This window comes from Neovison vison, chromosome X, assembly GCF_020171115.1.
Source record: "Neovison vison isolate M4711 chromosome X, ASM_NN_V1, whole genome shotgun sequence".
NCBI lineage: Eukaryota > Metazoa > Chordata > Mammalia > Carnivora > Mustelidae > Neogale > Neogale vison.
In genome coordinates, this window is record NC_058105.1 from 26,959,828 (window position 1) to 26,986,378 (window position 26,551).

At 41.1% G+C, this 26,551-nt stretch overlaps 1 protein-coding gene across 9 annotated transcripts in view; it reads right to left on the reverse strand.

The window, feature by feature from the left end:
• GRIA3 (glutamate ionotropic receptor AMPA type subunit 3) overlaps positions 1-26,551 on the reverse strand; it is a 290,604-nt gene that overhangs the window by 211,956 nt on the left and 52,097 nt on the right. For all 9 annotated transcript variants that reach the window (XM_044234397.1, XM_044234395.1, XM_044234396.1 and 6 more), the window contains one exon: positions 6,975-7,214. In XM_044234397.1, the coding sequence (XP_044090332.1) occupies positions 6,975-7,214 (240 nt within the window). The remainder of the gene's footprint in view (positions 1-6,974; positions 7,215-26,551) is intronic.

The following is a 26,551-nucleotide window of genomic DNA, read 5'->3' on the forward strand; positions in this document are numbered from 1 at the left end:
TGCTATTTTTACTACTCATTTGCCCCTTAACCTGGATTTCAAAAATGATTTTATTTATTTATTTATTTGTTTGTTTGTATGTTTATTTATTTGGCAGAGAGAGAGAGCAAGAGCAAGAGAGAGAGAGAGAGAGCGAGCGCACAAGCAGGGGAAGCAGCAGAGGGAGAAAGAGAAGCAGACTCTCCGTTGAACAGGGAGCCCGAGGTGGGGCTCAACCCCAGGACCCTGGGATCTTGACCTGATCCAAAGGAAGATGCTTAACAACTGAGCCACCCAGGCACCACTTAACCTGGATTTTTGATCTGCTGCCTATCTGGAATCTTGGAACTCCAGGACCACGACTTCTGGTGTTCATTTGTGGACACCAGGCTTTATGAAGGAAATCGACCCTTGGACTATATCCATAGGAGGACACCTAGGATAGGGAGTGTCGAGGTAACAGATACTTTGAAGAATGGCTGAAGGAAGGACTAAGGGAAGAGGTAGTAGAAGTTTTCAAATGTTAGAAGTGTGGGAGGCAGTGTTATTGCAGCAAACAGCATGCATAGACTGTGAATGCGGCAGACCTGGGTTGAAATTCTGGTTTTGCTACTTTGGCACACTGAGCTGTGTGATCCTAGGAGCCATAATTCAGTCCTTTTGTGCCTTGGTTTCCTCATTTGTAAAGATATAGGGTTGCCACATGGATTCAGTATGGTAATCCAAAAACTCATGGCCTAGTGCATAGGAAGTGCTTGTAAAAAAATGGCAGCTGCTCTTATCCAACAGATTTATCTTATGATAAAATGAGGCCAATAAGAGGGATTTATTGATTTGTGCCACTGATTGGTACTGGGATGTATATGTGTATGCATGCATGCCTCTGTGTGTGTGTGTGTGTGTGTGTGTGTGTAAAAAGGGAAAGGAAAGCAGGAAGGAGGGAGGGAGGGAGAGCAAGAGACAGAAACAGAGACAGAAACATAGAGGGGAGACAGATTCTGCACTTTATTTGGGGATGTAGAACTGGATGGTTGGGATGAAGCCAGGTTGCATAAGTAGGTGATAAACAACAACATACAAGAAGGTGTCTGGCAATGAACCCAGTCAATCCGAAAACACTCCTGTGAGGAAGGGCCCCCTTATCCTTGTCTGGGGGGAATCTCTTTACCTCTTAAGCCCTCATGCTCTTCAAGCATTTTCCCACCTTCCTTGCTATCTGGCGACACTTTTAATCTTTCACAAGGTGCCTGCTCTAATGAATGCACATGTCATTATTGGATGAGGGAACAGTTGGGTTAAAAATTAATTTTTTCCAGGCCCTTGAGATAAATCATTGTTACAGCAACAGGACTGTGAACTCTTTAAGGCAGCAGCTAATTCTGTCTTTCTTAAATACTACCAGTGGCCTGGCACAAGCTAGTACTAGAAAAGGCCCAATAATGGCTTGGTGACTGATGGACTACCTGTTGCCACCACCCATGTTTTGGCCCCAACTTTCTAGAGCAAATAGAAAGGTCTGTTAGAAGGCTGTTGACTTCCAGAGAGTGACTTGGGAACTGAGTAGGGAGTTTCAGGTTGAGAAAGGGAAACAGCAGGAGTTTATTGAACACTGGCAAGAAGGTAGGGACTAGTTGCCTCAAAGGGCACTTAGAACTATTATCTCATTATCTAAGCCGAGAGCTGCAGCCTGGGCCAAAACCTTTCATCTCTGTGGGCTGTGCCCATTGAAGGCAAGGAGAGTTGTCAGTGGCACGAGAGAGTCTGGCTGCAGTTCTCAAGTATGATGCTGTTCTGGGGGAAATGTTAGCACCACAGAGAACTAGGTCACTTACACCCAAAAAAACAGGTCTAACAGAAAACTGGAAGAGGTGACCACGTTTCAGACCAACAACACCTCCCTGGCATAGCTTTAGGACTTTCTGTGTGGGAAGGTGTGTGGGTAAGAGGCCTCCCCAACTGGACTTGTGGTGCCTGGGATGCCAGCAGCAGAAAGCCATGCTTTGAGTTAGGGTTTAATGCCCCAGAATGCTCTTACCTGACTAGAAATTTCTTCCCTGGATGCACTAACACATCACATCATTAACAGCCATAGAGAAATTAGCATGAGTATATTGGTCAGCTGAAGTGTTGTCACTTGCAGAGAGAGTCTATTAGTCATTGGAAACAAAATGTGGGACAGGAAAGTTTCTGTGGAGGTGTAGAGACAGGTTGGGACAGAGAGATCAAGGCTTTGTTCCTACCAGGGAGGGCAGGTGTAGACAAATGACAGAGTGGGGAACCCTGGGTAAATAAAAAAAGGGATGTCGGTAAAGAGGAGAGGGTACAGAGGGGCAGATATCTCACTTAGTCAATCTCATAATTTTTCCAAGAAATGAATTTCTCTGTATACAGCACCAAAAGCAGAATTTTCAACTTTGTATTAATGAAGCTACATGGTATTTTGGTAACAAAGCAAAGTGAAGACTGCAAACACAAAACCAGACCTTTCTTGGCAGGCAGAAATCTGTGTGTAGCCAAGAAAGCCTTGATATCCATTTGCTGTTTATAACTTCAGAGGCAATGTTATCTTGATTGTGCCACAAATCTTTTAAATGACCTCAACTGTACAACCCATTTCTCAGCTTCTCATTTACCGCTACCCTCATACAGTAGAGTCACATCATTTGTATATTTAGCTTACTTGAGTGACATATTCCCTTTTTTCTCTCTATTTTCCATTTATCTCTTATGTAATTAAAATATTCTAAAATTTGATTTCACGGTTGTAATTTCTCCCAAAATGTTTATTATGAAAGCAATAGGTTATTGTAGAAAATGAGGAAATACACAATAGATGCTTTATTGAATATTTTAAAGAACTGTACCTCATGGCTTGATTTACAAACTGGATTCACTTTCTCCTCTCTTTCTTCCCTTCCCATCTTTTTTCTTCCTTCTTTCCTTCCTTCCTTCCTTCCTTCCTTCTCTGCTTTGTGTGTGTCTCTCTCTCTTTCAGTCCAACAACAAAAACAGACATGGGCTTACTCTTGAATAACCAGTAATGGCATTGGAAAAACACTAAATATGCCCCCAGGCCCGTGCTGTGTACCACTGTAGACACAAAGTATAAATCTAGGCGCTAACCAATTATTTGTTATCACACTGGAGAGAGGAGCTTGGGAAGGTATACAGCAGATTCAGTGAAATAACAATGGAGAACACTTGTGTTAAGTGCCAAGTGAATGACATGGACAAAAGGGTCCTGTGTGTGTTCAGAGGTAGGCAGGATCTTTGCTCCTCAAAACTTGTTCTCCTCCTGCTCAGTCACCTTAGTAAACAGAGTTATCATTTTACCCAGTCCCTCTACCAGTCATCCATGAAGCCTTCTTCTCCCTCATATACCACAGTCAACCTGTCCCGAGTTCTGTTGATTCTGTGTCCCAAATGTATTTCAATTCCATCCACTTTTCTCCATCTCCAGCCTATTCTAAGCTCCCATAATTTCTCACCTAGATAACCATGGTGGCCTTTTCATTAGCTTCCCTTCTTTTGTTCTTGCACCACATTCCATTCTCTACAGAAACTTAGATCATGTGACTCCCCTGTTCAGAATCCTCCAAAGACCTCCCACTGAAGTTAGAATAAAATTTGTACTCCTTACCATGGCTCCTTTTCATTCTCTATGGCTATCCTCTGCCTCCTGTCTACCTCTACAGTCTCATCTCAGGCCACTCTCAACCTCCTCACTCCCTTTTACCCACACTTGTCTTCTTTCATTTCCTCAAACATACCAAACTTCTCTGCTACAGGGCCTTTGCACTTGCTATTTCCACTGCTTGAAACTCTTTCCCTCTATTCTTCACATGGCTGTCCCTTCTAATCCATTATTTCTCAGCTTAAATGCCCCTTCTCAATGAGGCTATCACTGAGAATCTTTTTAAAATTAGGTCCTATCCATTAAGATAGGTGCAGAACCCATGTCTATGATCTAACACTGACTGACTGACTAAATGAATGAGTGAGTGACAATGAACTGGAGTGGCCAGGGATGGCTACCTTGGAGAGGTAGAGTTTGAGGTAGGTTTTGAAAAATGGTAGGACCGACAGGATTTTCTAATCAAGATGGAGAGAATTCTGGGTAGTAGTAGAAGTGAAGTTGCTGAGACCAAGCATATTTCTGGCACATTTGGGCAACAGTGGAAAATGGGAGCTGCATGGGACACCTGGGTGACTCAGTCGGTTAAGCGTCTGCTCTGGTCATGATCCCAGCATCCTGGGATCAAGTGCTGCATTGGGCTCCTTGCTCTGTGAGGAGCCTGCTTCTCCTTCTTCCTGCTGCTCCCTCTGCTTGTGTTTGCTCATGTGCTCTCTCTCTCTAACAAATAAATAAATAAAGTCTTTAAAAAAAAAAAAGAAAGAAAGAAAATGGGAGATGGCTGCAGTGGAAGGTTCTCATTAGGTAACATAAGGACAACAGGTTTGTTAGTTGGCTGAGGCATAATTACGTTGAGTCTTGAAGAATACACTACATTTTTTCCCCAAGTGTGGGCCATATAAGCCATTGGAAATACTAGAACAGGGTCCTGGTTCAGTGTTTTAAGAAGGTTTTCAGAGGAGGAAGTTAGTATAAAAGTTTATAGAAAGTAGTTCTTAAGCAGACCAGATTAGTCCTACCTGCTAAATGACTATAAAGAAAAAATTATAAATATGTATGAATAGGAAAGGATTCTTTTGGCTCTTAGACCACAGAACTGTCCAAACTACTTAGTGAGATGATTTGAGAAAAGAGACAGGGATGAGAAATAGACCTAGATGGACTTTTGCTTCCTTTCCTCCAATTGACAGCTAATGGGCGAAGAAAGGCCAAGGGAGATGAGGAGAAAACACATGAGCTGTATCTTCTGCTTTTGAATAGATGGGGGGTTACAATGTTAACAAAACTGGTATTTAGTTTACAACAGTTTTCAGGAGAGAAGCTGCCTGACTTACAAACTTCCATTCTGAAATTTAGATTGTTACACACCGGAATATACCATATACAATACACAGAAATAGGCTAATTCATCCTCAGTGTTTGAAAGAAAATGAAATGCACTAGAATCTAGCAAACTATGGATTTGAATGTTGAAACTATTTTTGTATCCTTGTCAGGCAAGGCTCTGTGTGAACACACAGCACTCCTTCCTGATTCTGCCCTTGGTTCATCTCTTTTCCCCTTCTCCAAACCATACCTCCCTCTTCTTTTGCAATCTACAACTTCATCTAGCTTAGATCATCTAGCTTAGGTCATCTAGCCAACCTTCTCAGAAAACTCTACTTTGCTGGGGTGCTATCTTTTCACAATTCTTAGAGCAATTAGATTCTATAGTGTGGCATTCAACTTGATAGTGTTCCATGTTGTTCATGAATGGTTTCATCAACGTTCTTTTCTGTCCACCCCCATTGGAACTGTATTATATAAGTGTCTGAAACACACCATTGGGGGTTGGTAACAACTTAAAATTGCTTGACTTATGAACTAATAATATATGAGTTAGGTTTAGCAGCAAGACACAAAGTGTTCTGTGTCTGCTATAATATCTCAAAAAATCATAGAACGTTACATTAAGACAAGTGCCTTAGGAGAGAAGACAAGGCCAAGAGAGCTTCATTGCATTAGTCAAGGTCAGAGTGCTCATTAAAATGGCAGGTCTTGAACTAGAACTCAGGTCTATTACTTTGGGTTCAGGATAGCTATAATATTTTAGAAATAAGTTGCTGAACCTGGGTGACTCAGTCGATTAATTGGTGGCCTTCAGCTCAGGTCATCATCCCAGGATCCTGGGATTGAGCCCTGCATCAGGTTCCCTGCTCAACGGAGAACCTGCTTCTCCCCCTCCTTCTCCCTCTGCCTGCTGCTCTACCTACTTGTGTTCTCTCTCTGTCAAATAAATAAATAAAACTTAAAAAAAAAGAAGTAAGTACCATAGGCAAATATAGGGAGTTCTTTGGGTTTCCAAAAAACCAAAATGGTCTTTCAAGTTAAGTTACCTAGAAAAGACCTCTTCTCCAGGTACCACTCAGGCAGACAGGCCTTCCATTTGTTCCCTCCTTCTCTGAGTCAGAAAGAATCATTCCCAGGCTACAGGCAGAGTTACAGGCAAACAAATGATAAAGTAACATTATTTTTTGGAATCTTATGGTGATAGCATCCTTTGGTTTTGCTGAGGAACCTCTCAAAGATAACTGGGCTTTTGAGGAGTCTATTTGGCTGAATTATAATGCATTATACAATTAACAAATACACCTAACTGTATGCTATTTAGAATAAGACCCTTAATATCTGAGATTGTTTCAATAGAATGTGTCTTCAATATATTATTATTATTATTATTACTATTAGAAAAAACATCCATTCCCAAAGCCCAGTTTAGTTACTCTCTGCTCATTATTTCCATCAGATAATTGTTGAGGCCCTGTAAGCTGAAGACTTAATGTGATCTAGCAAAACAAGCCCTAGAAGCAGGAGATATTGACACCAGTCCCAGCTCTGTGGTTAAGTGGCTGAGTGAAAAAGCACATTTCTTCTTGGGCTTTAGTTTTTGAATCTTTGAAATGGGGACAATTACATTCTCTGATAGGATTAATTTTCCGAAACTTTCCAGCTTAAGCCTGTCTCTATTTTGGATAAAGACAAATTTTACTTTGTCTTTTACTTTGTGCATTGTAGACCACTTAAATTATTTTGAGGGGAGAGGGTGCTTTTTCAACAACAGTGACTCAGCCAGAAGAGTCCCAACCCTCTTTCCATGGCTGGGGGTGAGAGGACATATATAGTTTGAAAAATTAGATTCTAATATGACCATTGCATTGGTGTTTTGGGATCTTAATTTAAATTCACTTTGAATTTAAATACAGTTTAAAAGAGTTTAAAAGATTGTATTTATTGAAAGAGAAGGGAACAAACATGAGTTGAGGAGGGTTGAACAGCACTGTTACATGAATATTCAAAGAGGAGAGCAGATGCCTCTTCTTACCTCTTTCTGTGTCGTAGAGGTACACAAACTTCTCCCACTTGTAGTGACCCAGCAGACTCAGAATGGCACCCTTCAAGGCTGGGCGCATCTGGATGACAAACTGCACATCTGCATCAGTGGGGAAGCTGGGCGTCACAAAGGATGTGTGCAGGGCCCCACAGAAGGAGGTCAGAGTGTTCATTGACATCTGGTCATAGAATCCAAAGATGGCATATACCCCTCTTGAGAACTGGGAGCAGACTGCAATGAGAAAGACAGCAAGACATTTCAATAGCCCCATGGTCCCTTGCTGCAGCTTATAGGGTTGGAAAGACAATGGATAGTTAGGCTTTGGCTCTAAAGGACATGCCCCAAAGGAAAACCAAGATCTCTGAAATCTTTAGAAGCCCTTGAAAGCCCAGTTACCCAGCAAGAAAAGTGGAAGGAAGTGAAGAATGTATTTGATAGAGTTGCATGTTTTCTATGTCTACCATGAGCAAGAAACTAGGAAAATTCAGGAAAAAAGAGGTGGTTTGTCTGACCCTCTTTCTGCAACACTTCCAGCTCACCCACAAGGCACTTGGTGTTCTTGTACTTCCGCCACAGCTGCCCAGTCGTCTTTTAGTGTACCCATGTCCCCATCAATGTACCATTATCTTGTGTCCCACCACTTCAGTGCTTTTTCCACTAGATGACAATAAGGACTGATGACTTAGACAAATTGCTAATATGTCTGCTAGGAAATGTGTTACTCCTCTTAGGTTACATACTGCTTTAACCATACCTATGTCATGATCAAGACCCTTAATGAAGGTTACTAATGAAGGTTCAGATTCTGAGCAGGTCATTGGAAAGACTGGCCTTTCAGTGCCCAGGGAGTCACATGAGGTAAGTGTAACTGGCAAAGTTCTATTTTGTTCCTTTGGCATTTACCTTCTAGATCTATCAGCTCATACATAGAACTTTTATGTCCTTCATTTCAAAGTGGGCCACACTACCACATTTTCTCTCTTCTTGCCCAGATGAGCTTAAAAAATGTGAACCAATTTCAATATTAGCTTAAGTAGAACATAATTAGCAAAGCAAATCAGCTACAACAACACCGTGTGGTGCATTCCCAAACCAAGTGGAAATGATCTTTAGATTATCTGCTCTACTGCTCCCTTCCATTCATGCGAAGCAGACAGAACAGGCAGCTGATAATGTGGTGTGATTTAAGGAATCCTGCGTGGCCTCCCTTATCTGCTAGGAAGCCACTGTTTGGCTTACATCTTTAGGTTTAGAGTGTTGAAAAAAACTATGGTTTGGGAGGGGTATTAAATAGAATCTTTTAAAGTTTTTAGCATGCTAAGGTGAATTATTATGTCTGGGACACTTGGGTGGCTCAGTGGATTAAGCATCTGACTCTTGATTTTGGTTAAGGTCATGATCTCAGGCTTGTGAGATCAAGTCCCATGGCAGGCTCTGCACTGGACTTGGAGGCTGCTTAAAATTCCCTCTCTCTCTCTCTTTCTCCCTCAGCCTCTCCTGCCCCCTTCTCTCTCTCTCTCTCTCTTTCTCAAAATAAAGATGAATTAACATATCCTATGTCCAGGAGGGACACCAGGGAGGGTGTATAAACAAACAGGTAAGTTTTGAGAGGGAAGGGTGAATCAGAGAAGAGGATGTAAAGTGTCTGGAGTCTTTCCTGAGATGAGAAAGAGTAAAGGCAATGGGCACAAAAAAGAAGGAAGACAAGTGGAAAACCAATTTAATTCATTTCTTGATCTGATTGTGAGAAACAGAGAGTTCTCAATATCTATGGTATCTTGCTTTCCCTGCAAGTATGTATGTATGTATTTATAACAATAATTTATTATTATTTCTCATGTTTTTGTGAGTTGGCTAGGTTTATCTGGGAAGATTTTGCTTGGACTCTCCTCTGTAGTCGGAGAAGATGGTGTCTGGGACTGTCTGGGACTTTAGATATCTGGAGGCTTAACTGGGTCCCTGCATTCTATTTAAACCTGTTATTGATAAGGGCTGTTCCCCTTTGTTAGCCACACTCATTAGTCATTGGCTTAAGGATAGCATTATTAAAAGTGATTACCTGTCATTCAGGCTCCCATCAGGGAAGACCATAGCCTCCAACTTGAGGAATTCTAAGTGACCCCCCAAAGACAGACATAAAATAGGTCTTTATATTAAAAGGAGAAAACCAATTAGAGAAACAAATCTGGGGCACTTCATGACAGGGGGCCAAAAGAAGTGTTCAGAAACAAAAAGCAAGAAGCAGGATGCCACTTTGCCTTGGTTATCACCAAGGAAGATGCTAAGGAAGGTCAGTTCCCAAATTAATCCTGTAAATAGAGAGTTTTGCAGTACCAGGTCAGATCTTAGCTGGTGCACATAATGTTCTATATAAAACCAACAAAAATAATGATAATAGCCATTGAGTGCTTAGTATGTACCAGGAATTATGCTAAGTACTATACAAATATCCAATATTCCCAACAACCTCATGATGTATTGCTAATATTTCTATTTAATGGATGAGAATTCCAAGATAAAATGTTCTGTATCTTGAGTGGAGGAGCAAGGATTTGAACTGGACTCAGTCTGACTCTAAAACTCACACTCCCTGGGATGCAAATCCAATAATGACATTAAAGAGTAGTTATTGGCCCAAAGGAGGCAGGGAAAGATTTAGTAAGTAAAAGAGAGGACTCTGTAGGCCTCAAGTTCATACGTATACTAAATAATTATTTGTTTTTTTAAAAATATTTATTTGTCAAAGGGAGAGAGAGTGTCAAGCAGAAGGAGAAGCAGGCTCCCTGCTGAGCAAGGAGGGGCAGAGGGAGAGGGAGAAGCAGGCTCCCCTGGGCTCAATCCCAGGGCCCTGGGATCAGGATCTGAGCCAAAGGCAGACACTTAACTGACTGAGGTATCCATGTGTCCCCAAGGATTATTTGTTATTGACCTGAAATTCAAATTTAAGGATCATGTGTTTTTTCTGGCAAAAAGCAATCATGGCCCTTCAGTGAACATTATTCAGGGGTTGGTAATTCCTGGATCCATATCAACTAGCATGCAAGGCCCAAGATAAGGATCCATGAACCCCAGACAAAAATAATCTTGTGGGGAAACGCAATGTATTTCCGATGAGGAAAACTCCAGTCTGACTAAATTATGGACAGTAATTGAGGGGGGGGGATTAACTTGAAGAGAGTCAAACTTATGGCTGTGATCCACTTAGAGTTTTAAAAAGCCCTTGACATGGGAAGGAAACAAAATAAAAGTATGTTATGGAAGTGAGATTCTGGCCGATAAAAAAATCTTGCATTGCTCTTATAATCATTGTTTTTGAAACTCAAGGGCACAGAATTCATCATTACTAGGTTAGATAAGAACTTTTCATACTTATGACATTCATTTATTTATGAACACTGGTAGTGAACACCCATAAAACCATCAACCAACCCAATAACTATAACGTTACTGAGAATTTTATTTTTACCTTCCTCTTCCCCTCTATTTTACCCACCCCACCGTTTGGACATCCTCCTGGCTATCCCTCATAACTATCCTGAATTTTGTGTTTATCATTACCTTGGTCTTTTAAGATACATACACACACACACACACACACACACACACACACACACACCCCTAAGCAATATAATGTTATTTTTGCTTGTTTTAAAACTTTAAAAAAGGGAATCATACTGAATATGTGAAAACCAGACTCTAGGAAGGAGTGCCCAGTTAAGTCCTTCAGCCTATGTATGATGATAAGCAGAATGAGACAAAGGAAGACCTTACACAAATGTATGAGTAAGCAGGTGTGAGGGAACCAAGTTGTGGTCATCTAAAGGTATTTAGAAGTATTACAGATCAGCAGTAATCCTCAGGGAACATTAGGCTACTGTGGTCCAACAGGCAGACACGTGGTGGTGAACATCAGCAAAAACAATGTTGAGAGAAAATCAGTAAATGTTCTATTCCCTTCTTATATAAGAGAAGTGCAGCTGCCCTGCACATACAATTGTGCATAGTTAACCTTGCTCTATCTCGACATATATAAGTAGTGTAAGTAGAAAGCCCAATGGAGGGGGGAATTAAAGAGTACACGTAACTTGATGAGCACTGAGTAATGTACAGAATTATTAAATCACTGTATTGTACACCTGAAACTAATGTAACACTGCATGTTAGCCATACTGAAATTAAAATAAAAAACTTAATAACAAAGGAAAAAAGGTCAAGGCAACTGCCAAGTGAGGACAGGGTTAACCACCTCTGAAAGAAGCCGGGGCACAGGGGACCTGTGAATGGCCTCTCACAGCAGATCCCTGGGCCCATTCCTGGCTATAGAAAGTAAGGCTGAATGGAACGTTGTGCTGACTCAAAGGACAGTGTTCTTGTCTTCAGACTCTGAGAAAGTTTGAGCTAAAAGGAACTAAACACTATTTTATTCAGTGATTTTTTTAAGCATAGTTTTTCATGTGGAGTCATTTCTCCAAATGAAATTTTATGTGGAAAAGTCCAATATATAAAAGGGATAAAGTAAAGCACTTCTGATTCAACAGAGTTCCACTGGTGCCTCCCTATCATAAAGAAATTGTGACACAAAGAGAGAAGTGTCTTGCACAAGGTCACACGATGAATTATGAACTAGTTTCTTAGAAAAGCTGTATCAGCATCTCTACACCATCCCTACTCCAGAGCTATGTAGGGCAGCATGGGTCAGAATTTGCCTGGCATGAAAGTGACTTACCCTCATTGCCTAGCTCTCAGCATAGATGGTTCTACCAGGGGTTTCCCATGACTCAGCTGCTGGCAGCTTCCCTTACCTCCCTCTAGCCCCAAATACCAACAATGAGATCGGGTGGCAGCTTGGTGATCTTTTGGGACTCATGATTCTCTTTGGTAGTGTCTGTTATCTTTATCTGAACCTTAATGAACGACACCCACTAGTTTTTCTCAGAAGATGAGTCCTTGGTAAAATTATAATGGAAGAAATCATTATCTTGGCAATCTTTTGAAGCAGTGAAGTACAGAAGAAAGGGCAACAGTTTCCTGGACAGTCAGACCTTGGTTTCAATCACAGCCCTGCCAGTCTTAAACTGCATGGTTTTGTACAAGTAACTTAACCTCTCTGAGCCTCAGTACAGGACAGTGATTACATGGGCAGGTTCTGAAGTTAGACTGTATAGTTTGAAATACTCTGGTGATCCCTTATTGGACAAGTTACTTAATATCTCTGGGCCTCCAACCCAGTTTCTTCATCTGTAAAATTGGGATAATAATAGTGCCTGTCTCAGCATTGGTTGTGAAAGCTAAAATGAGTTTAGTTATGAGAAGCCATCTGTAACAGTGCCTGGCACAAAACAGATAATTAATGCTAGCTATTTATTCATGCAACAAAATCTACTGAGCATCTATTATGTGCCAAGCATTGTTATAGGTATTGGAAGATACAGGAGAGAAAAAAAAGATCTTGTCCTCTTGGAGCTTACATACTAGTGAGGGGAAACACCATAATGAATGAGATGAATAAAATATGATGTCTCAATTGTAACTGTTGGTTTGGGTTACTGTCATGAGGTAAAGAGTGAATGAATAAAATGGTACATGGAAAATATTTACAGTGCCTAACATATAACTTGGGAACCAAATAGTTCCTTCTCTGTTTCTTTCCTCTTTCCAGCTCTTTCTGGCATATTTTGCCCTGTTAACCCCATCAGGTTATCCCCCCACAGAAACTACTGCTTGCAATGTCACACTGATTACCCAGGTAAGCATAGCTTTTCTTCTCGTTCCCTTCCCCTATACATTTCGTCAGCACTCTTTCCTATTCTTATTCCTAGGGAGTAATGGTTTAATAAAGAAACCATTCTAATTTGACTTGAGAATGCACTGTTGTCCTCTACTCTTTCCTTCCCTATATAATGCCTTTGTGCTGCTAAAATGCTGTCTCTTCTTGGGACTTCTGTGTTTATACAGTAGGAAATATCTTGGTTGTCTGTTTCCTAATCGTGCCCATCTCCATTTCCTCCTACTAGCAAAACGTCAAATTCTTGTTGAAGATGCTGTTTCTGACTACATCCTGGATTCCTGGGGACTCTAGTATAGCTCCCGGCTGTGTTCCCTTCAATGGTGAGTGACAAGCAAGGCTGGAGCCAGCTGTCATGCTTTTATTTATAGTCCCCAAGTCTATAGGGTCGGGACAGGTATTGTTAATGTACAATGTAGCAGCTAATTATACCACCAATATTCCAAAAGGCATCATTACAAAAATGTCAAACAACTTGATTACCCCAAAGATCAGAATAGCAATATTGCATATCATTTACAGAACACTTTTCATAGCCTTTTGAATCAGGGGGTAAGAAGGAAACTGAAGTCTCTTGCTGACTTAATGATCACATTTGAAGCAAGCAGGAAGAAGAAAAATATAGCTCTAAAGGAACTGATAGAGATATATCACAAGAAAGTTCTCCAGGTAATACCACAGTACTGTGAATTCCAGGGGACCAAGAAACTTAGAGCTGCGAGGGCCTTAAGAGATCATATTCTTGTGCTTTCTTTTTTTTTTTAGGTTTTTTGTATTTATTTGAGAAAGAGAGAGAGAGAGAGAACAATATCAAGCAGAGTGAGAGTGAGAAGCAAGGGCCCCACTGAGCAGGACGTGGGGCTCTATCCCAGGACGCTGGGATCATGATCTGAGCCCAAGGCAGATGCTTAACTGACTGAGCCACCCAGGCTCCCCTAGTTGTGCTTTGTAAAGCTGTAGTTTTGGTCCATAGTGAGTTTCCAGTCTGGTGAAATATTTTCACGAGTTTGTGTGTATGTTGGGGGGGTGTTGGAATAAGGTTGACAACTGTCCTTTTTTAGGAAGCACAGTCCTTTTCTTTATATCATTTCTGTTTTCCATTCTGTATGTAGTCCTTTCTCTTCTGAAATGATGATGATGATGTTAATGAGAAATGGTGTGTGTTTGTGCATGTGTGTGTGCATACATACATACAAACATATATATTCGGTCTGTGTGGTAGACTGAATAATGTCCTCCCAAAAGTGTCCATGTCTTAATCCTCCAAATCTGTGAATTAGGTTACATGGTGAAGTGGAATTAAGGTTGCAGATGGAATTAAGCTTGCTAATAAGTTGACCTTAAAATAGTGAGATTATCCCAGATTATTTGGTGGGCTCAAGATAATGATGAGGGTCCTTAGATGTAGAAGAATGGGGCAAAAAGAGCCACAGAAGAGTCAATATCAGAGTGATGTTTATGAAAAAGACTTGACCAGCCATTGCTAGCTTTGAAATTGGAGGGGACTATGAGCTAAGGAATGTGGGCAGAGTCTCAAAGTTGGGAAAGGAAGGAAAAGATCCTCCCTTCGAGCTGCCAGATAGGAATGCAGCCCTACTGAGTGCAGCCTGGTGAGACTTCTTACCAGACTGCTGACCTACAGAACTGGAAGATAAACTTGTGCTATTTTAAGCCACAAAATTTGTGGTTATTTGTTAGAGCAGTAAGTAGAAAACTAATATACTTATCAGAGGAAAATTAAAGTTGATAACTCTAGATCAACCTATACTCCACTCACCCTCCCCCTCTTAAAATATTACTGATAAGAGAAGTCCAAAAGTTTGGAAACTAATGATCTTAGTCCAATTTCTGATTCAGGACAGGAATCAGCTGCCGTGAGGTCATGCTACCACTCCCTAAATACCTCTAGTGACAAGGGAGCTCATTACTCATAAGTGGCCCTTTACTTGCTGGGTAGATCTGATGACTGTAGAGCTCTTCTTTAAATCGAACTTAACTCTGCCTGTTGGGGCTCTTGAGTGCTACATGATACACTGAACTCCAATTCTGTATGACCTCAACTTTGTTTTACAGGAAGCTCAAAAATACTACTGCTGTACTCGGGAGATCGTAATGGCTATTAGCTATTCAAGTTTGTGCATTTAGTCTCTCTATGCTGCCCTCTTCATGTCAGGCTAAAAACTTGCTAAAAGATCCCACCTCCCCCTTGATCCCTGCCACCTCCATAAATGATCTTCCTAACTCCTTTTCTGTCGTCACTCATGATGAGATGATGAGGACCTTGCAGCCCTCTGCATATGAAGCCTAGTTTCTGCTCCCATCATTCCACTGAACCTGTTCTCTCAAGTTTGATGATGACCTGCTCACTGTCAAACCCAACTCTTTCCACGGACATCATCTGACTTGACTGCTGAGCAGCATTTGATTTTGTTAACCAAATTTTCCTCTTGAAACTCACTTCTGTTTCAAGAGCACAAAACTCTGGTGGCTCTACCTCCTTTATTGTTCCTTCCCACTTTCCTCTTGCTCCACTCCCTTGAAGATATGTCCAAATATTCTTTCTTTGGGCCTCTTTTCTTCTTACTCCAAAAGATATTTTTTTCATTCAACAAATATTTATGGAGTTCCTACTATGTGCCACCTAGAGGTCTTACCTCACGCTCTCCCTGTGGATGGCTTCCCAGTAGATACCTCTAGTTTCAGACACATTCTTGGGCTCCAGATCCATATTTCTGACTGCTCATGGAATAGCCTCAGCTGGAGGACTTCATATTATTAGGCCTTCATATTCTCATGTTCAGCATATGTTTTCTTTCCTCTCATCTTCCCTCTGTGGATCTGCTTCTCTTATCCTTGCTTCTCCTAATGCATTGCTTTTCTTCTAGTCACCCAATCTGGAGTCTTCAGGTCATCTTTGGCTTCTCTTTCTCAGCCTCATGCACGTGCCACTCTCTGGTGATGCTCCATCCATTCCACCTCTACAGCATGTGGAGGATCTATTTCCTGTTCATCTTTAGTTCAGGATCTCATTCCTTCTGTCTTAGACTATGAGAGTAGTGTCATAACTGGTCACCTGCTTCGAGTCTTTTCCCAGTCCATCACTGGCACTGCTATCACATTACTCTTCCTTCTTTCTCTTCCAACTGTCCAATCAAAATATACCCATTCTGACTCCCATTTTGGCAAGAATCTGCCCTGTGTATGAGTTGTTAATGGACTAATATACAAATCTTCACAAATGAGTCAGGTTAAGGTTTCTCAACGTTGGCAGATACTATTGATATTTTGGGCTGGATAATTCTTTGTTGTGATAGACTGTCCTATATATTGTAGGATGTTTAGCAGCCCTGGATGCTACTCTAATATTAGAGGCCATAGCACTGCCATTGCTCCCCAGTTGTGAAACTCCACATGCCCCAAAACATCATCAAATAGCCCCTGGGAGGCAACATCACTACCCATTCCCTCCTTCCTCCCTGCCCCCAATATGAGAACCACAGGGTTGGCTTATGACTTACTCTCCATGGAGAATAAGGCCTTAACTTGATGAAAATGCATACACATTTAGAATATTCCAAAGGAGTTACTTTAGTAATAAAAAGTCAGGAAGGGTAGATATTTTGGGCTCTTCAAAGCTCACCATACAAGAAGGTAACCTCCCTGGTCTTGCTCTTAAATTGGTTATTTGTGTTTAAGTTGAAGATGTAGGAGTGGGTGAACTAGAAAGAAGATGGAGATGGTGGGGGTAGGTGTGGGATAGTAGCCAGCTCATACCTTCCCTGGGTTCATATAGATCAGCCTTCTCCTCCCCACCAAACACCCTTTGGTCTTGGGTTCTAGTAACCACAGTGGGTGCTTATAGGGTACCAGAGGCAGAACAAGGTGTCAGCTCCATTCTCCAGCTGATGATTCCATGGTTTAATTACCATCTTTGGGTTAATTCCCTTGAACATTTTGTTCAGCTCTCAGGAGTACACTGCCTTCCGACAGTCTAACTAGTTATTTTTGCAATTACATGGCATGTATCTAAATGCTGGCAAAGAAAACATTCATTATCAACATTTGATCCTACTTGAATATAACGGCTTGCAAATGCAGGCATTAACATATGAACACATGTATTTTGGAAAATTCATTTTGCAACTGTAAGAGCAATCTACCTTTCCATAACAGCATCAGAAATGGCAGGAGAGATGTTGAGGTGGGTTGCGATAAGGGGGTGATTTTAGGTCCTTCTATAGCAAGACAGTATGGTTAAGCATTGGAGCTGAGGAGTTTTAAATTATTTTGCTTGTTCATTAATTAATTTACTCATTTTCCAAATAATGTTTTGAGTTCCTAGTGTGACAAACATGGTCTAGAGGCTGGGATACCATAGTGAGCAAAACAGACAGGCTCTTTGTCCTCACGGTACTTAAGGTTTAGTATTGGCAGCAAATATTAATAAAATAATTATACCAATCTGTGCTTATCATGGTCTTAGTACTAAGAAGGGAAGGTATTAGGGTGCTATGAGACTATGTAACAAGGAGACTTTAATTTAGGTCAGGAAAAAGTTATCTGAGGACTTGACATTTGAGCTGACACCTGAGAGAGTAGAAGAACATCTAATGCCAAGAGAATAGCACTTGCTAAGACTCTGAGGGAGGGCAACATTGGATGCACTGAGGCACTGAAAGAAGATTAACCTGGCTGGAGTATGGCCATCAAAGAGGAGGATGCAAGGTGAGTCTGGTAGGAGGTAGGGGCCCAACAGCAGAAGACCTTCAAGGACCCTGAGAAGGAATTTAGATTTCATTCTAAGGACCATGAGAAGAAATCTTGGAAGGATCATGGGTATTCCATGAGCTGATTTATATTTTAGAAATTTTTATCTGGCTGCTGTATTGACAGTGGATTTAAGTAAGGGGGCATCTGTGAAAGCAGGGAGAACATTTGGAATGTTATTTCTGTAGTCTCTGTGAGAGGGAACAATAGTTTGGATTTAAGTTGTGGCCATGGAGGTGGAGTGATTAGGCATTTTTTTCTGAGTTCAAATTAATAGTTGAACAGCTTTGAAATAGTTACTTAAACTATCCAAACCTCATTTCTATACTGTAACAATTGGGATAATAATTTCTGCCCCATAACATTGTTGTGCCTATTAAATGAATATGCCCAAAGTGCTTAGGACTCTCATATAAGACTGTGCCCAATTGATAAAATGGTATCTGCTATTAATGTTATTTTTTTAAAGAATTATTTATTTATTTTAGGGAGAGAGATAGCACATGGCAGGGAGGGGTAGAGGAAGAGGGGAAAAGAGTGTCAAGCAGACTCCCACTGAGTGCAGAGCCCAATGTGGGATTCAATATCATGACCCTGAGCCCAAACCAAGGGTTGGCAACTCAACCGACTGTACCACCCAGGTACCCCACTAATATTATTTTAAAAATTATTCCTTAGTGCTTCTGCACTGAGATGGGTTTTTATATGGTCCAGCCACTAACTTGCTGTGTGATCTTGGGTCAGTTACCTCACCAGGCTTTAGGCCTGTCATTTGTAAGCCAGCAGAACTAACACTTGCTCTGCCCACATCAAAAGGATGTGCAGAGAATAAATGGAAATAATAGTTGAGACTCTCCTTTGAAAAATTATAAAAGCTGCTATCTGAGTGTCAGTGAGAAAGTATTTGGTTCTTGACTCTCAGTAATCATTATCCCCACAACAAAGAACTCAACAGAATCATCATTCTTTCCAGCCTCAGTCTCTGGCATTCACCTGCATTATCTCTACCAGTCATCTAAAGTAGTCAGGGTTGTGTCTTGACTTGCAACTCATTTTACACGGGATTTAGCACAATTCTTAATTGAAAAACTAACTGATCCAGTGATCCAGTCAGTCAATGAAACAATTTCTAAAGCTGGGCAGAAAACTGATGAACTTTTATGATGCCTCCAAATCAGCCTTAAGATCTGTTATGGACTGGTAGGAGCTTCAAATTTGATATTGTAGCATATAGCATTTAAAAGCCATTTTCTTTAATTAGGCACCCCGTGCTGGGAAGGAGGATGAGCTGCGTCCCTAAACAAAAATTATTCTTAAAAGTTAATTAATGGTTGTCTTGTTCTCCTGTATGCTTGAAAGGCTTCATAATTCAAAACAGAACGATATAAACATAATAAAATGTTTAGGCCCATTGTCAGTTGGGAAGGTATACTCTTAATTCCCACTGTGTTTGGATTCCTTAATATCCCATTCTTTTTATTGAGTGTAATGGCCTAGGTCACCCCCTCCAGCTTCTTAACGGTGCCACAATCTCCTCTGTAATTTGACTTAGAAGTAGGCATTCAATCTCCTCTTGAACACTTCTGGATGACGGTGAGCTCACTGCTTCACAAAGCAGTTCATTCTACTTTGGGGCAGCTCTAATGATTAGAAATGTCTTTATTACAGTGAGCGCAAATCTGCCTCTGTAACTTTTATGGTTGCTTCTTTTTTCCTGAAGCTCACAGAAGATGCCTGTTCCCTGTTGTAATCGAAGGCCTTCAACCATCTGAAGATACACATCCTACTTGTCTGTGCCTTCTCTTCTTCAGGCTAATCACCCCCAGCATGTCAGATGTATGTCATAGCTCCAAGGCTTTCAATTCTGGCCATCTTCCCCTTGATGTGTTTCAGTTTATTAAATGTCACTCTTAAGAATTTGGTGTCCAGGACTGAGCATTATACTGGAAGTGAGGTTGAACCCACCCAGAAGGCAGGAGACTCCTATTTTGAACTAGACATCTTATATATCTATCAGTGCTGCCTAGAATGACATTGATTTTTTTTTACCTTTCTACTATCAAATTGGGGTATACTCCTACTTTGTGGTCTTGAATTTTATCCCAGGTATCTCGTTAAAGACTTCTGCCAAGCCAGGCTTCTCCCAACCTTGCATATGTGCTGTTGATATATCTATATCTGTATCTGTATCTGTATCTGTATCTGTAACTGTATATCTATATCTATATCTATATCATGTCTATATATATAAGATAATGACTTTATTAGTAACTTTTACCCTTTTAAAATGTCCTCGTGATTTTGATGCAGGTTTTTAACAAGTTTGGTTAACAAGTTTATTAGCTATTAGTCCCAGTTACTTGTTGTCTACAAATTTGATCAGCCTGCTTTGGGTAACATTATCCAAGTTATTGACAAAAGTGCTGAAGAAGACAGGGTCAAGGACAAAATTATTTGCAAGGCTACTTCATTTTTCACCCAGACACTTTCCAGGATGACAACAATTAGGTAATAAATACTCTGACTAGAGTTCTTTGGTCTGCTCCAAATGTATCTTTAATACACCCGTGGTTTAGGTGATACAAATGATCTTTAATATTGACCATCGTTCGGGATGCCTGGGTGGCTCAGTTGGTTAAGCAGCTGCCTTCGGCTCAGGTCATGATCTCAGCGTCCTGGGATCGAGTCCCACATCGGACTCCTTGCTCGGCAGGGAGCCTGCTTCTCCCTCTGCCTCTGCCTGCCTCTCTGTCTGCCTGTGCTCGCTCTCTCTCCCTCTCTCTCTGACAAATAAATGAATAAAATCTTTAAAAAAAATATTGACCATCGTTCTTCAGACATGTTCATAGTTCTGCCTTTCAGAGAAAAAAAGTAACTGGAATGACTTTCTTCTTTCCTGGTATCATCACCCTTGATCCTGTATCTTTACCACTTTTCACTAAGTCTTATAGGGAGGAAGTGAAAAAAGAAGAGGATGCTGAGAGGAGACAGAAAAGTGCTTTCTGGTAAAGAATGAACTACCAGAAGAACTGGGAAGCTGTTCTTTCCACCCTCCAACTCAAGCAGTCTGTCATTACCTAAGGTCAAAAAGCTGATTCATTGCCTTTTGTGGTCAGGAAGCAAATGGCTTACCCATTTTACAATGTGGAATAATTGATATCTGATTAGCTCCTGGAGTCCATGGTCCTTAGCATCCCTGCCTGCTAGTAGACTTCAAAGAAACTATAAGCAGACTTACAAAATTGTCCAAATGCAATCCTGGTGAAAAGTAACTATTGAAAAGCCATCTTTATAGTACCCAGGATTGGTAGTTATACAAAAATTTCAACCTATTGCTGTTTGAAAAGTCTGTATGACCTCAGTTCCTTCAAATATGTTCTACCAGCCTGGAGAACAAAGAAACTGTTTTGGCTTTAGAAAAAAAAAGGTTTAAATTAGAGGCATTTTTTTCTAAGTCAAATTCAACTAGTTGGAGTTCTGAAAATAATTCCCCATTCTAGGTTTGGGAGACATTCAGCGTCTGTGCAGAACTTCGTGCCAAAGATGTCCATTCAGAGGTGTTTGCCTTGTCAAGCACAGAGCTTACATTCAGGCAAACCTCAGTGTCCCTTGCAGGACATTACAAGGTCTGGCTACCCTCTATTTTTCTTAAGATTTATTTATTTACTTGATGGGGGAGGGGCAAAGGCAGAGGGAGAGAGAGAATCCTCAGGCAGATTCCCTGCTGAGCGTGGAGACTGACCCGGGGCCCTGAGATCATGATGTGAGCCAAAACCAAGAGTTGGACACTTAACTGACTGAGCCACTCAGGTGCTCCAGCTACCCTCTATTTTAAAAATACTTTGATCAGGAACTACAGTTACTCTAGTTCAAATTTGAGAACAAGACCCTCCGAAACCAGCTTCTGTAAGTACCCCCATACTGCTTTGCCTTAAAAAAAAAAAAAAAAGTACATCTTTCTGATTTTTTTTCCTAAGATTTTATTTATTACTTGACAGAGAGATAGTGAGACAGGGAACACAAGCAGGGGTTGTGGGAGAGGGAGAAGCAGGCCTCCCACTGAGCAGGGAGCCCAATGTGGGGCTCCATCCCAGGACCCTGGGATCATGACCTAAGCTGAAGGCAGACACTCAACGACTGAGCCACCCAGGTGCCCAAGGACATCTCTTGAAAGAGACGATAGATCTTGAGGCTTATATAGAAAGAGATCCAGGTTTTTAACAAGGGCGCCAACAAAATGTACGTACTCAAAATGTGTTTGCTACATCTAGTGATCGTCTGGATCTGGGTTGTCTGATCTGGTAGCCACTGGCCACATGTGACTATTTGAATTAAAATTAGCTGATGTTAAATAAAAATAAGATTCAATGTCTCAGTGACATTGTACACATTTTGAGTGACATATGCATTAGAAAGTGCAACATGGCACATTTCCATCCTCACAGAGAGTGCTGGTATAAGTAGGTCCTATTCAAGTTATCTCCTGTGCCTACCCAACTAAATATGTTTCATTTTAAGTCAACCAGAACTTTGTCCTTACTCTCTTCTAGGCACTGTACTAGCTACTTTCATACTTTTTTTTTTTTTTGAGTATGGTGTTGTTTAATGTTTCATGGAAATAGCTAATGGGTAGGCAGAGTAAGTAGCTGCCTTGTAGTGTTTGAAAGCCCCTAAAATGCCTTCTTGCTTTTGATTGTCTTCTCCACTGACTACTACAAAGTTTGAAATACCCACCTCTATTAGCCAGGATGATGATATTCCCTGTCAGGTGACAAATGCCGCCTGGAAGTGCAACATGTGGTTGGTGTCACCCATGAGCACGTCAGTATGGAGTGGTTTGCCAGGTGAACTCTGAGAACCAGACACTGAGGGAATAGGACACCTATCAGGTCCATTTTGAGAGCTGGTGGTGGAAGTTAGGAAAGATCTGAATTCGTGATCTTCTACCACAGTGCCTCTCCATATGAGGGCACCACAGTCTGGCACCCTTCTGCCACCTGAAGGCAGTGCTGGATGTTATGACTGCAGACATGAGGGGGAGGGGTAAAGTTGGTGACAATACACCACATCAGCACTGCTATTTGCTAAAGGTAGATTCTGGTCTTGTGTTTCGATCAAACATGATCAAAGCTGTTCAAATAGCCTCTAACTTGTGTGTGTCATTTCAGCAGGTATTTTTCATTCAACATTTATCAGACAGTACTAAGTACTATGTGGGATGCGGAGCATAGCACTCCACGCTCATAGTACTCCATGATCAACAGGGAATCTGCTTGAGGATTCTCTCTCTCCCTCTGCCTTTGTCCCTCCCCATTCAAGTAGATAGAGACATAGAGTGCTACTTTCCTGTTCCCTTTCCTATCACCTCCTACTATTCAGAGCTAGCCCAGTGACAGCCACACCTCTCCTTTCCTAAGCCACACTCTTCTCTGCTCTCTCTCCTTGTTTACCTGGAACTCATCTTCCCCGTTATTATACTATGCCCCAGTGTTTCACCCTCACTGCCGACTTGTTGCAGACCAGAGTATGAATGACAAGGAAAGGATAAAGGAAAATGAATACTCCCTCCCTTTCCTTACAGTAAGTGTTCTGCAAATTGCAGGACACAGTCCACTAATGGGTTATAAAATCAATGTGAGTCATGACCTAGCCTTTAAAAAAAAACAAAATACAATAGAAAAATGCCATAGAAAAATGCCATGTGTATCCATGTAGTAAGAGTAATTACTGTTTCTTGAGACTTTTGTTTTGATTATCAAATATATGCGCGTGTATTGTGGATCATTAAATAAAATGGTAACTTTTTAACACCATATACCAATGTAGCTCCATGGCCTGTCCCAGGCTTAGCACTGGTCTGGTCTACGTTTTTGTCTTCACTGTTTATCACCTCCTGCAGAAACCCTGTCTTATTCCTTCTCCTGTTTTCCCAATCCATTCCTCCTCCCTAGATCCTCCTAGAGCTGATCTGGACTCCCCCTTTCCCCATCCAGCTGGAGTCACAGTGAGCTGCCACCTGGAGATGGGAGCTGGAGGACTCTCTGTTCTGTCTAGCTCAGATGGGAGTGATTAGGGAACTTGTGTTATTCAGCTTTCATGTTGGGACTGTAAATGCATCTTCCCACAAAAACCTAAGCACACCAGGGGGCTGGGTTCAGCACTATACATACAGTCCTTCAGTTCCAGGCTATAGCCTATGCACTATGGTGGACAGCTCTGGCATCCAGTCCACCTGTATGCCAGCCAGACGACACAACTTCTTTCAGAACTCAATCAGTTTAGAAGCTGAGAAGAGAAACCACTGGTGCAGAGCATCATTCAAATGGAATGATAACCCTACTTTAACTTCTTGCAACACAGAACAGCTGAGCCTTCTTCCACGGACACTGCAGATGCTCCTTCAGTGGTTTGAAAGTAAGACTGTGTCTCCCAAAGTGCCTAACTTGTTCCACCGGGAAGAATCTGACTACAAATAGCTATAAATAGCTAGAATGAAGTAAACACATGCAGTTTTAGCTGTAGATAGAATAAGTAGTCCCCGGCTTGCGTTTTGCTGCTCAGTCATGAATTCAACTTGTAACTATGTGTTACCAATGAATACATCTGACCACGTCAGAGTTATCCATTTGCTCCAAGAAGAAGAGGAATTAGGCCTCTGTAATTCTCTTTGTGTGGTGCCATGAAAAACTAAAGACTTCATATTTTCAGAGAACAATGGCATTGCCTGAGAGAAGCTGCATATTTAGTCAAAGAAATATCCCAGTTCAGTCCTCAGAGGTTGACAAAGGACATGTGAAGTAATTGAACACACTGTCTTATTTTAGGTATTGGGACCCAGTGACTAGACCCTCAGCTCCCTATTGCCTGTCATATAGACTAAACCCTCCAGCCTGGAATTCACATTAGAAAGACATGATGCACAAAGTAGGACATGTCAAGTACTCCGTTAATAGGGCGTCTTTGGTTTCTATCCCATGGGCCAACATCATTGGAGCTTATGATTGATCTAAAATTGTCTCACATAATTCTCCAGTAGCAACCTTCTGCTCCAACCTAGTTGGTCTTCCCGTGCTCAACACACTTCTTACTCATTCCTGCTGCTCAGCATTTTTCATTTTGTGTCTCCATCCTGGAAAGCCATTTCTCAAATCTCGACCACTGTAATTCTTGCCCACTTTTCAAAACTGGGCTGAAGCGCCCTCCTCCATGGAGCTTTTGGTGCCCACTTCATCCCCCAAGAGACCTATCCTTTCTCTAAGTGTCTGCAGCACTTGGCCTGAAGCCCATATTTGGGCACTTGACCATAGCATGCCTCAACCAAGTGGTGGCCTGCTTGTCTCATGTATGGGAACTTCCAGATATGGCTGAGAGGCTTTTGGAGAGCCAGGAAACACAAAACACATGTTCCCTTAGTTTTTTGTCTGGTTTGGTGTAATCTGGTTCATACTGTAAGCATTTAATGAACCCGTGGCATAAACTGGTACTGAGAAACAGAATTCTCCAGTTCTGTCTCTATGTCACTGCTGATTCAATCTGTGACCTTCACTTTAGTTTCTTCTGAGCTCTTACTCTTACTTGACTTTTTTCTGAGCTCTCACTCCTCTCTAGCATACTGGCAAGGGCAGTATTTATATATCCTAAAGAGATGTTTTGTGGATTAGCCATAATAAGTATAAAACATGTAAAAATATGAAGATCTATAGAAACCCTATTATTATAGGAATAATAATAATTACAGTTACACTTAGTTAAGTGCTCCAGAAATCATATAGAAGACGCCTTCTCTGGGGGGAAAGGCAGTCAACTGTACCAGCAATTAGTCAATTATGAGTATTTAATTTTATTTCATTGCTTGTGATTTTTGTTTCTGTGCACAATAGGAGCCTAGTTGCCCTTATTTATTTTAAGATTTTATCTTTAACTAATCTCTATACCCAATGTGGGGCTTAAACTTATAAGCCCAACATTAAGAGTCACACACTTTACCAACTGAGCCAGCAAGGCGCCCCAGTGTCTTTTGCCTTTTAAAGGGAATCTCTGGTGAAGTTGGTTGGAGATCAATCTTTATGGGACCTAGGCTCCCCAGACCAATGTTATAAACACAGTGACTCTATTACTGTGTCTTACAACACTTTGCCTCGGAGGCTCCCACTTTGGCCAATGTTCCTTCCCATGGTTGGTTTTCATCTGGCCCTCAGAAAGAGTCTCAGCTCCGAGAATATTGAACTAAGTGTTGGCCAGGCAGCAATGTCATCTGAAGGCACACTGAGGGCAGAGTCCTTTGACACGTTCCTGACACAGAGGAAACAAAACATGCATTCCCTTAGCCATGAAAGTGTCTCTTGGTCTATAAGAGGCTTGAAAAAACTAAGAGGGGCCCTTAGAAAAATTGAAGAATCTTTCCCTCTGGAAAGCAGATGCACTTAATTTATTCAAACAGGCTTCCATGTACTCCCGATTGGAGGCAGAGATATGACCTCTAGATAGTTACACCATGGCTAAGCACCTCCAACTGTAAAATATTTTAAAAGAAGTATTCTTTGGGACTCATTCTGCATCCCTATCTTTATTTATGTGACCACCTGAATCATCCTACACAATGAATTTCTATTAAGTGTTCTATAAAGTGTTCTGAGATTTCTAAGTCAAAATTCTTTTGTGTATAATTAATAATTTCTCTAAGAGCATGTGAATATATTTGATACAAAAAATAATTGAATGATAACAAAATTTCCCTTCTTTTTCATCTATCTAGCTAATACAGAAAAGTATTATCAATGTGCTGTCACTCACTAAACAAATATTTATATGACTGGCCATCAAAATTAGAAATCAGTTGGAGGATGAGGTTTGTTTTATTTACTATGCTTCACGTTCATCAGTTAACAAGCACCGATTGTCTTTTTTTTCTGGAGGTTAGATTGCTGTATTCTTATGTATTATAAAGTTTGTGTTGTGCTTTTTCTCTGCAGATCTCATTGTGAGCAGCTTTGGAAGGATTATAGAGAACAAACTT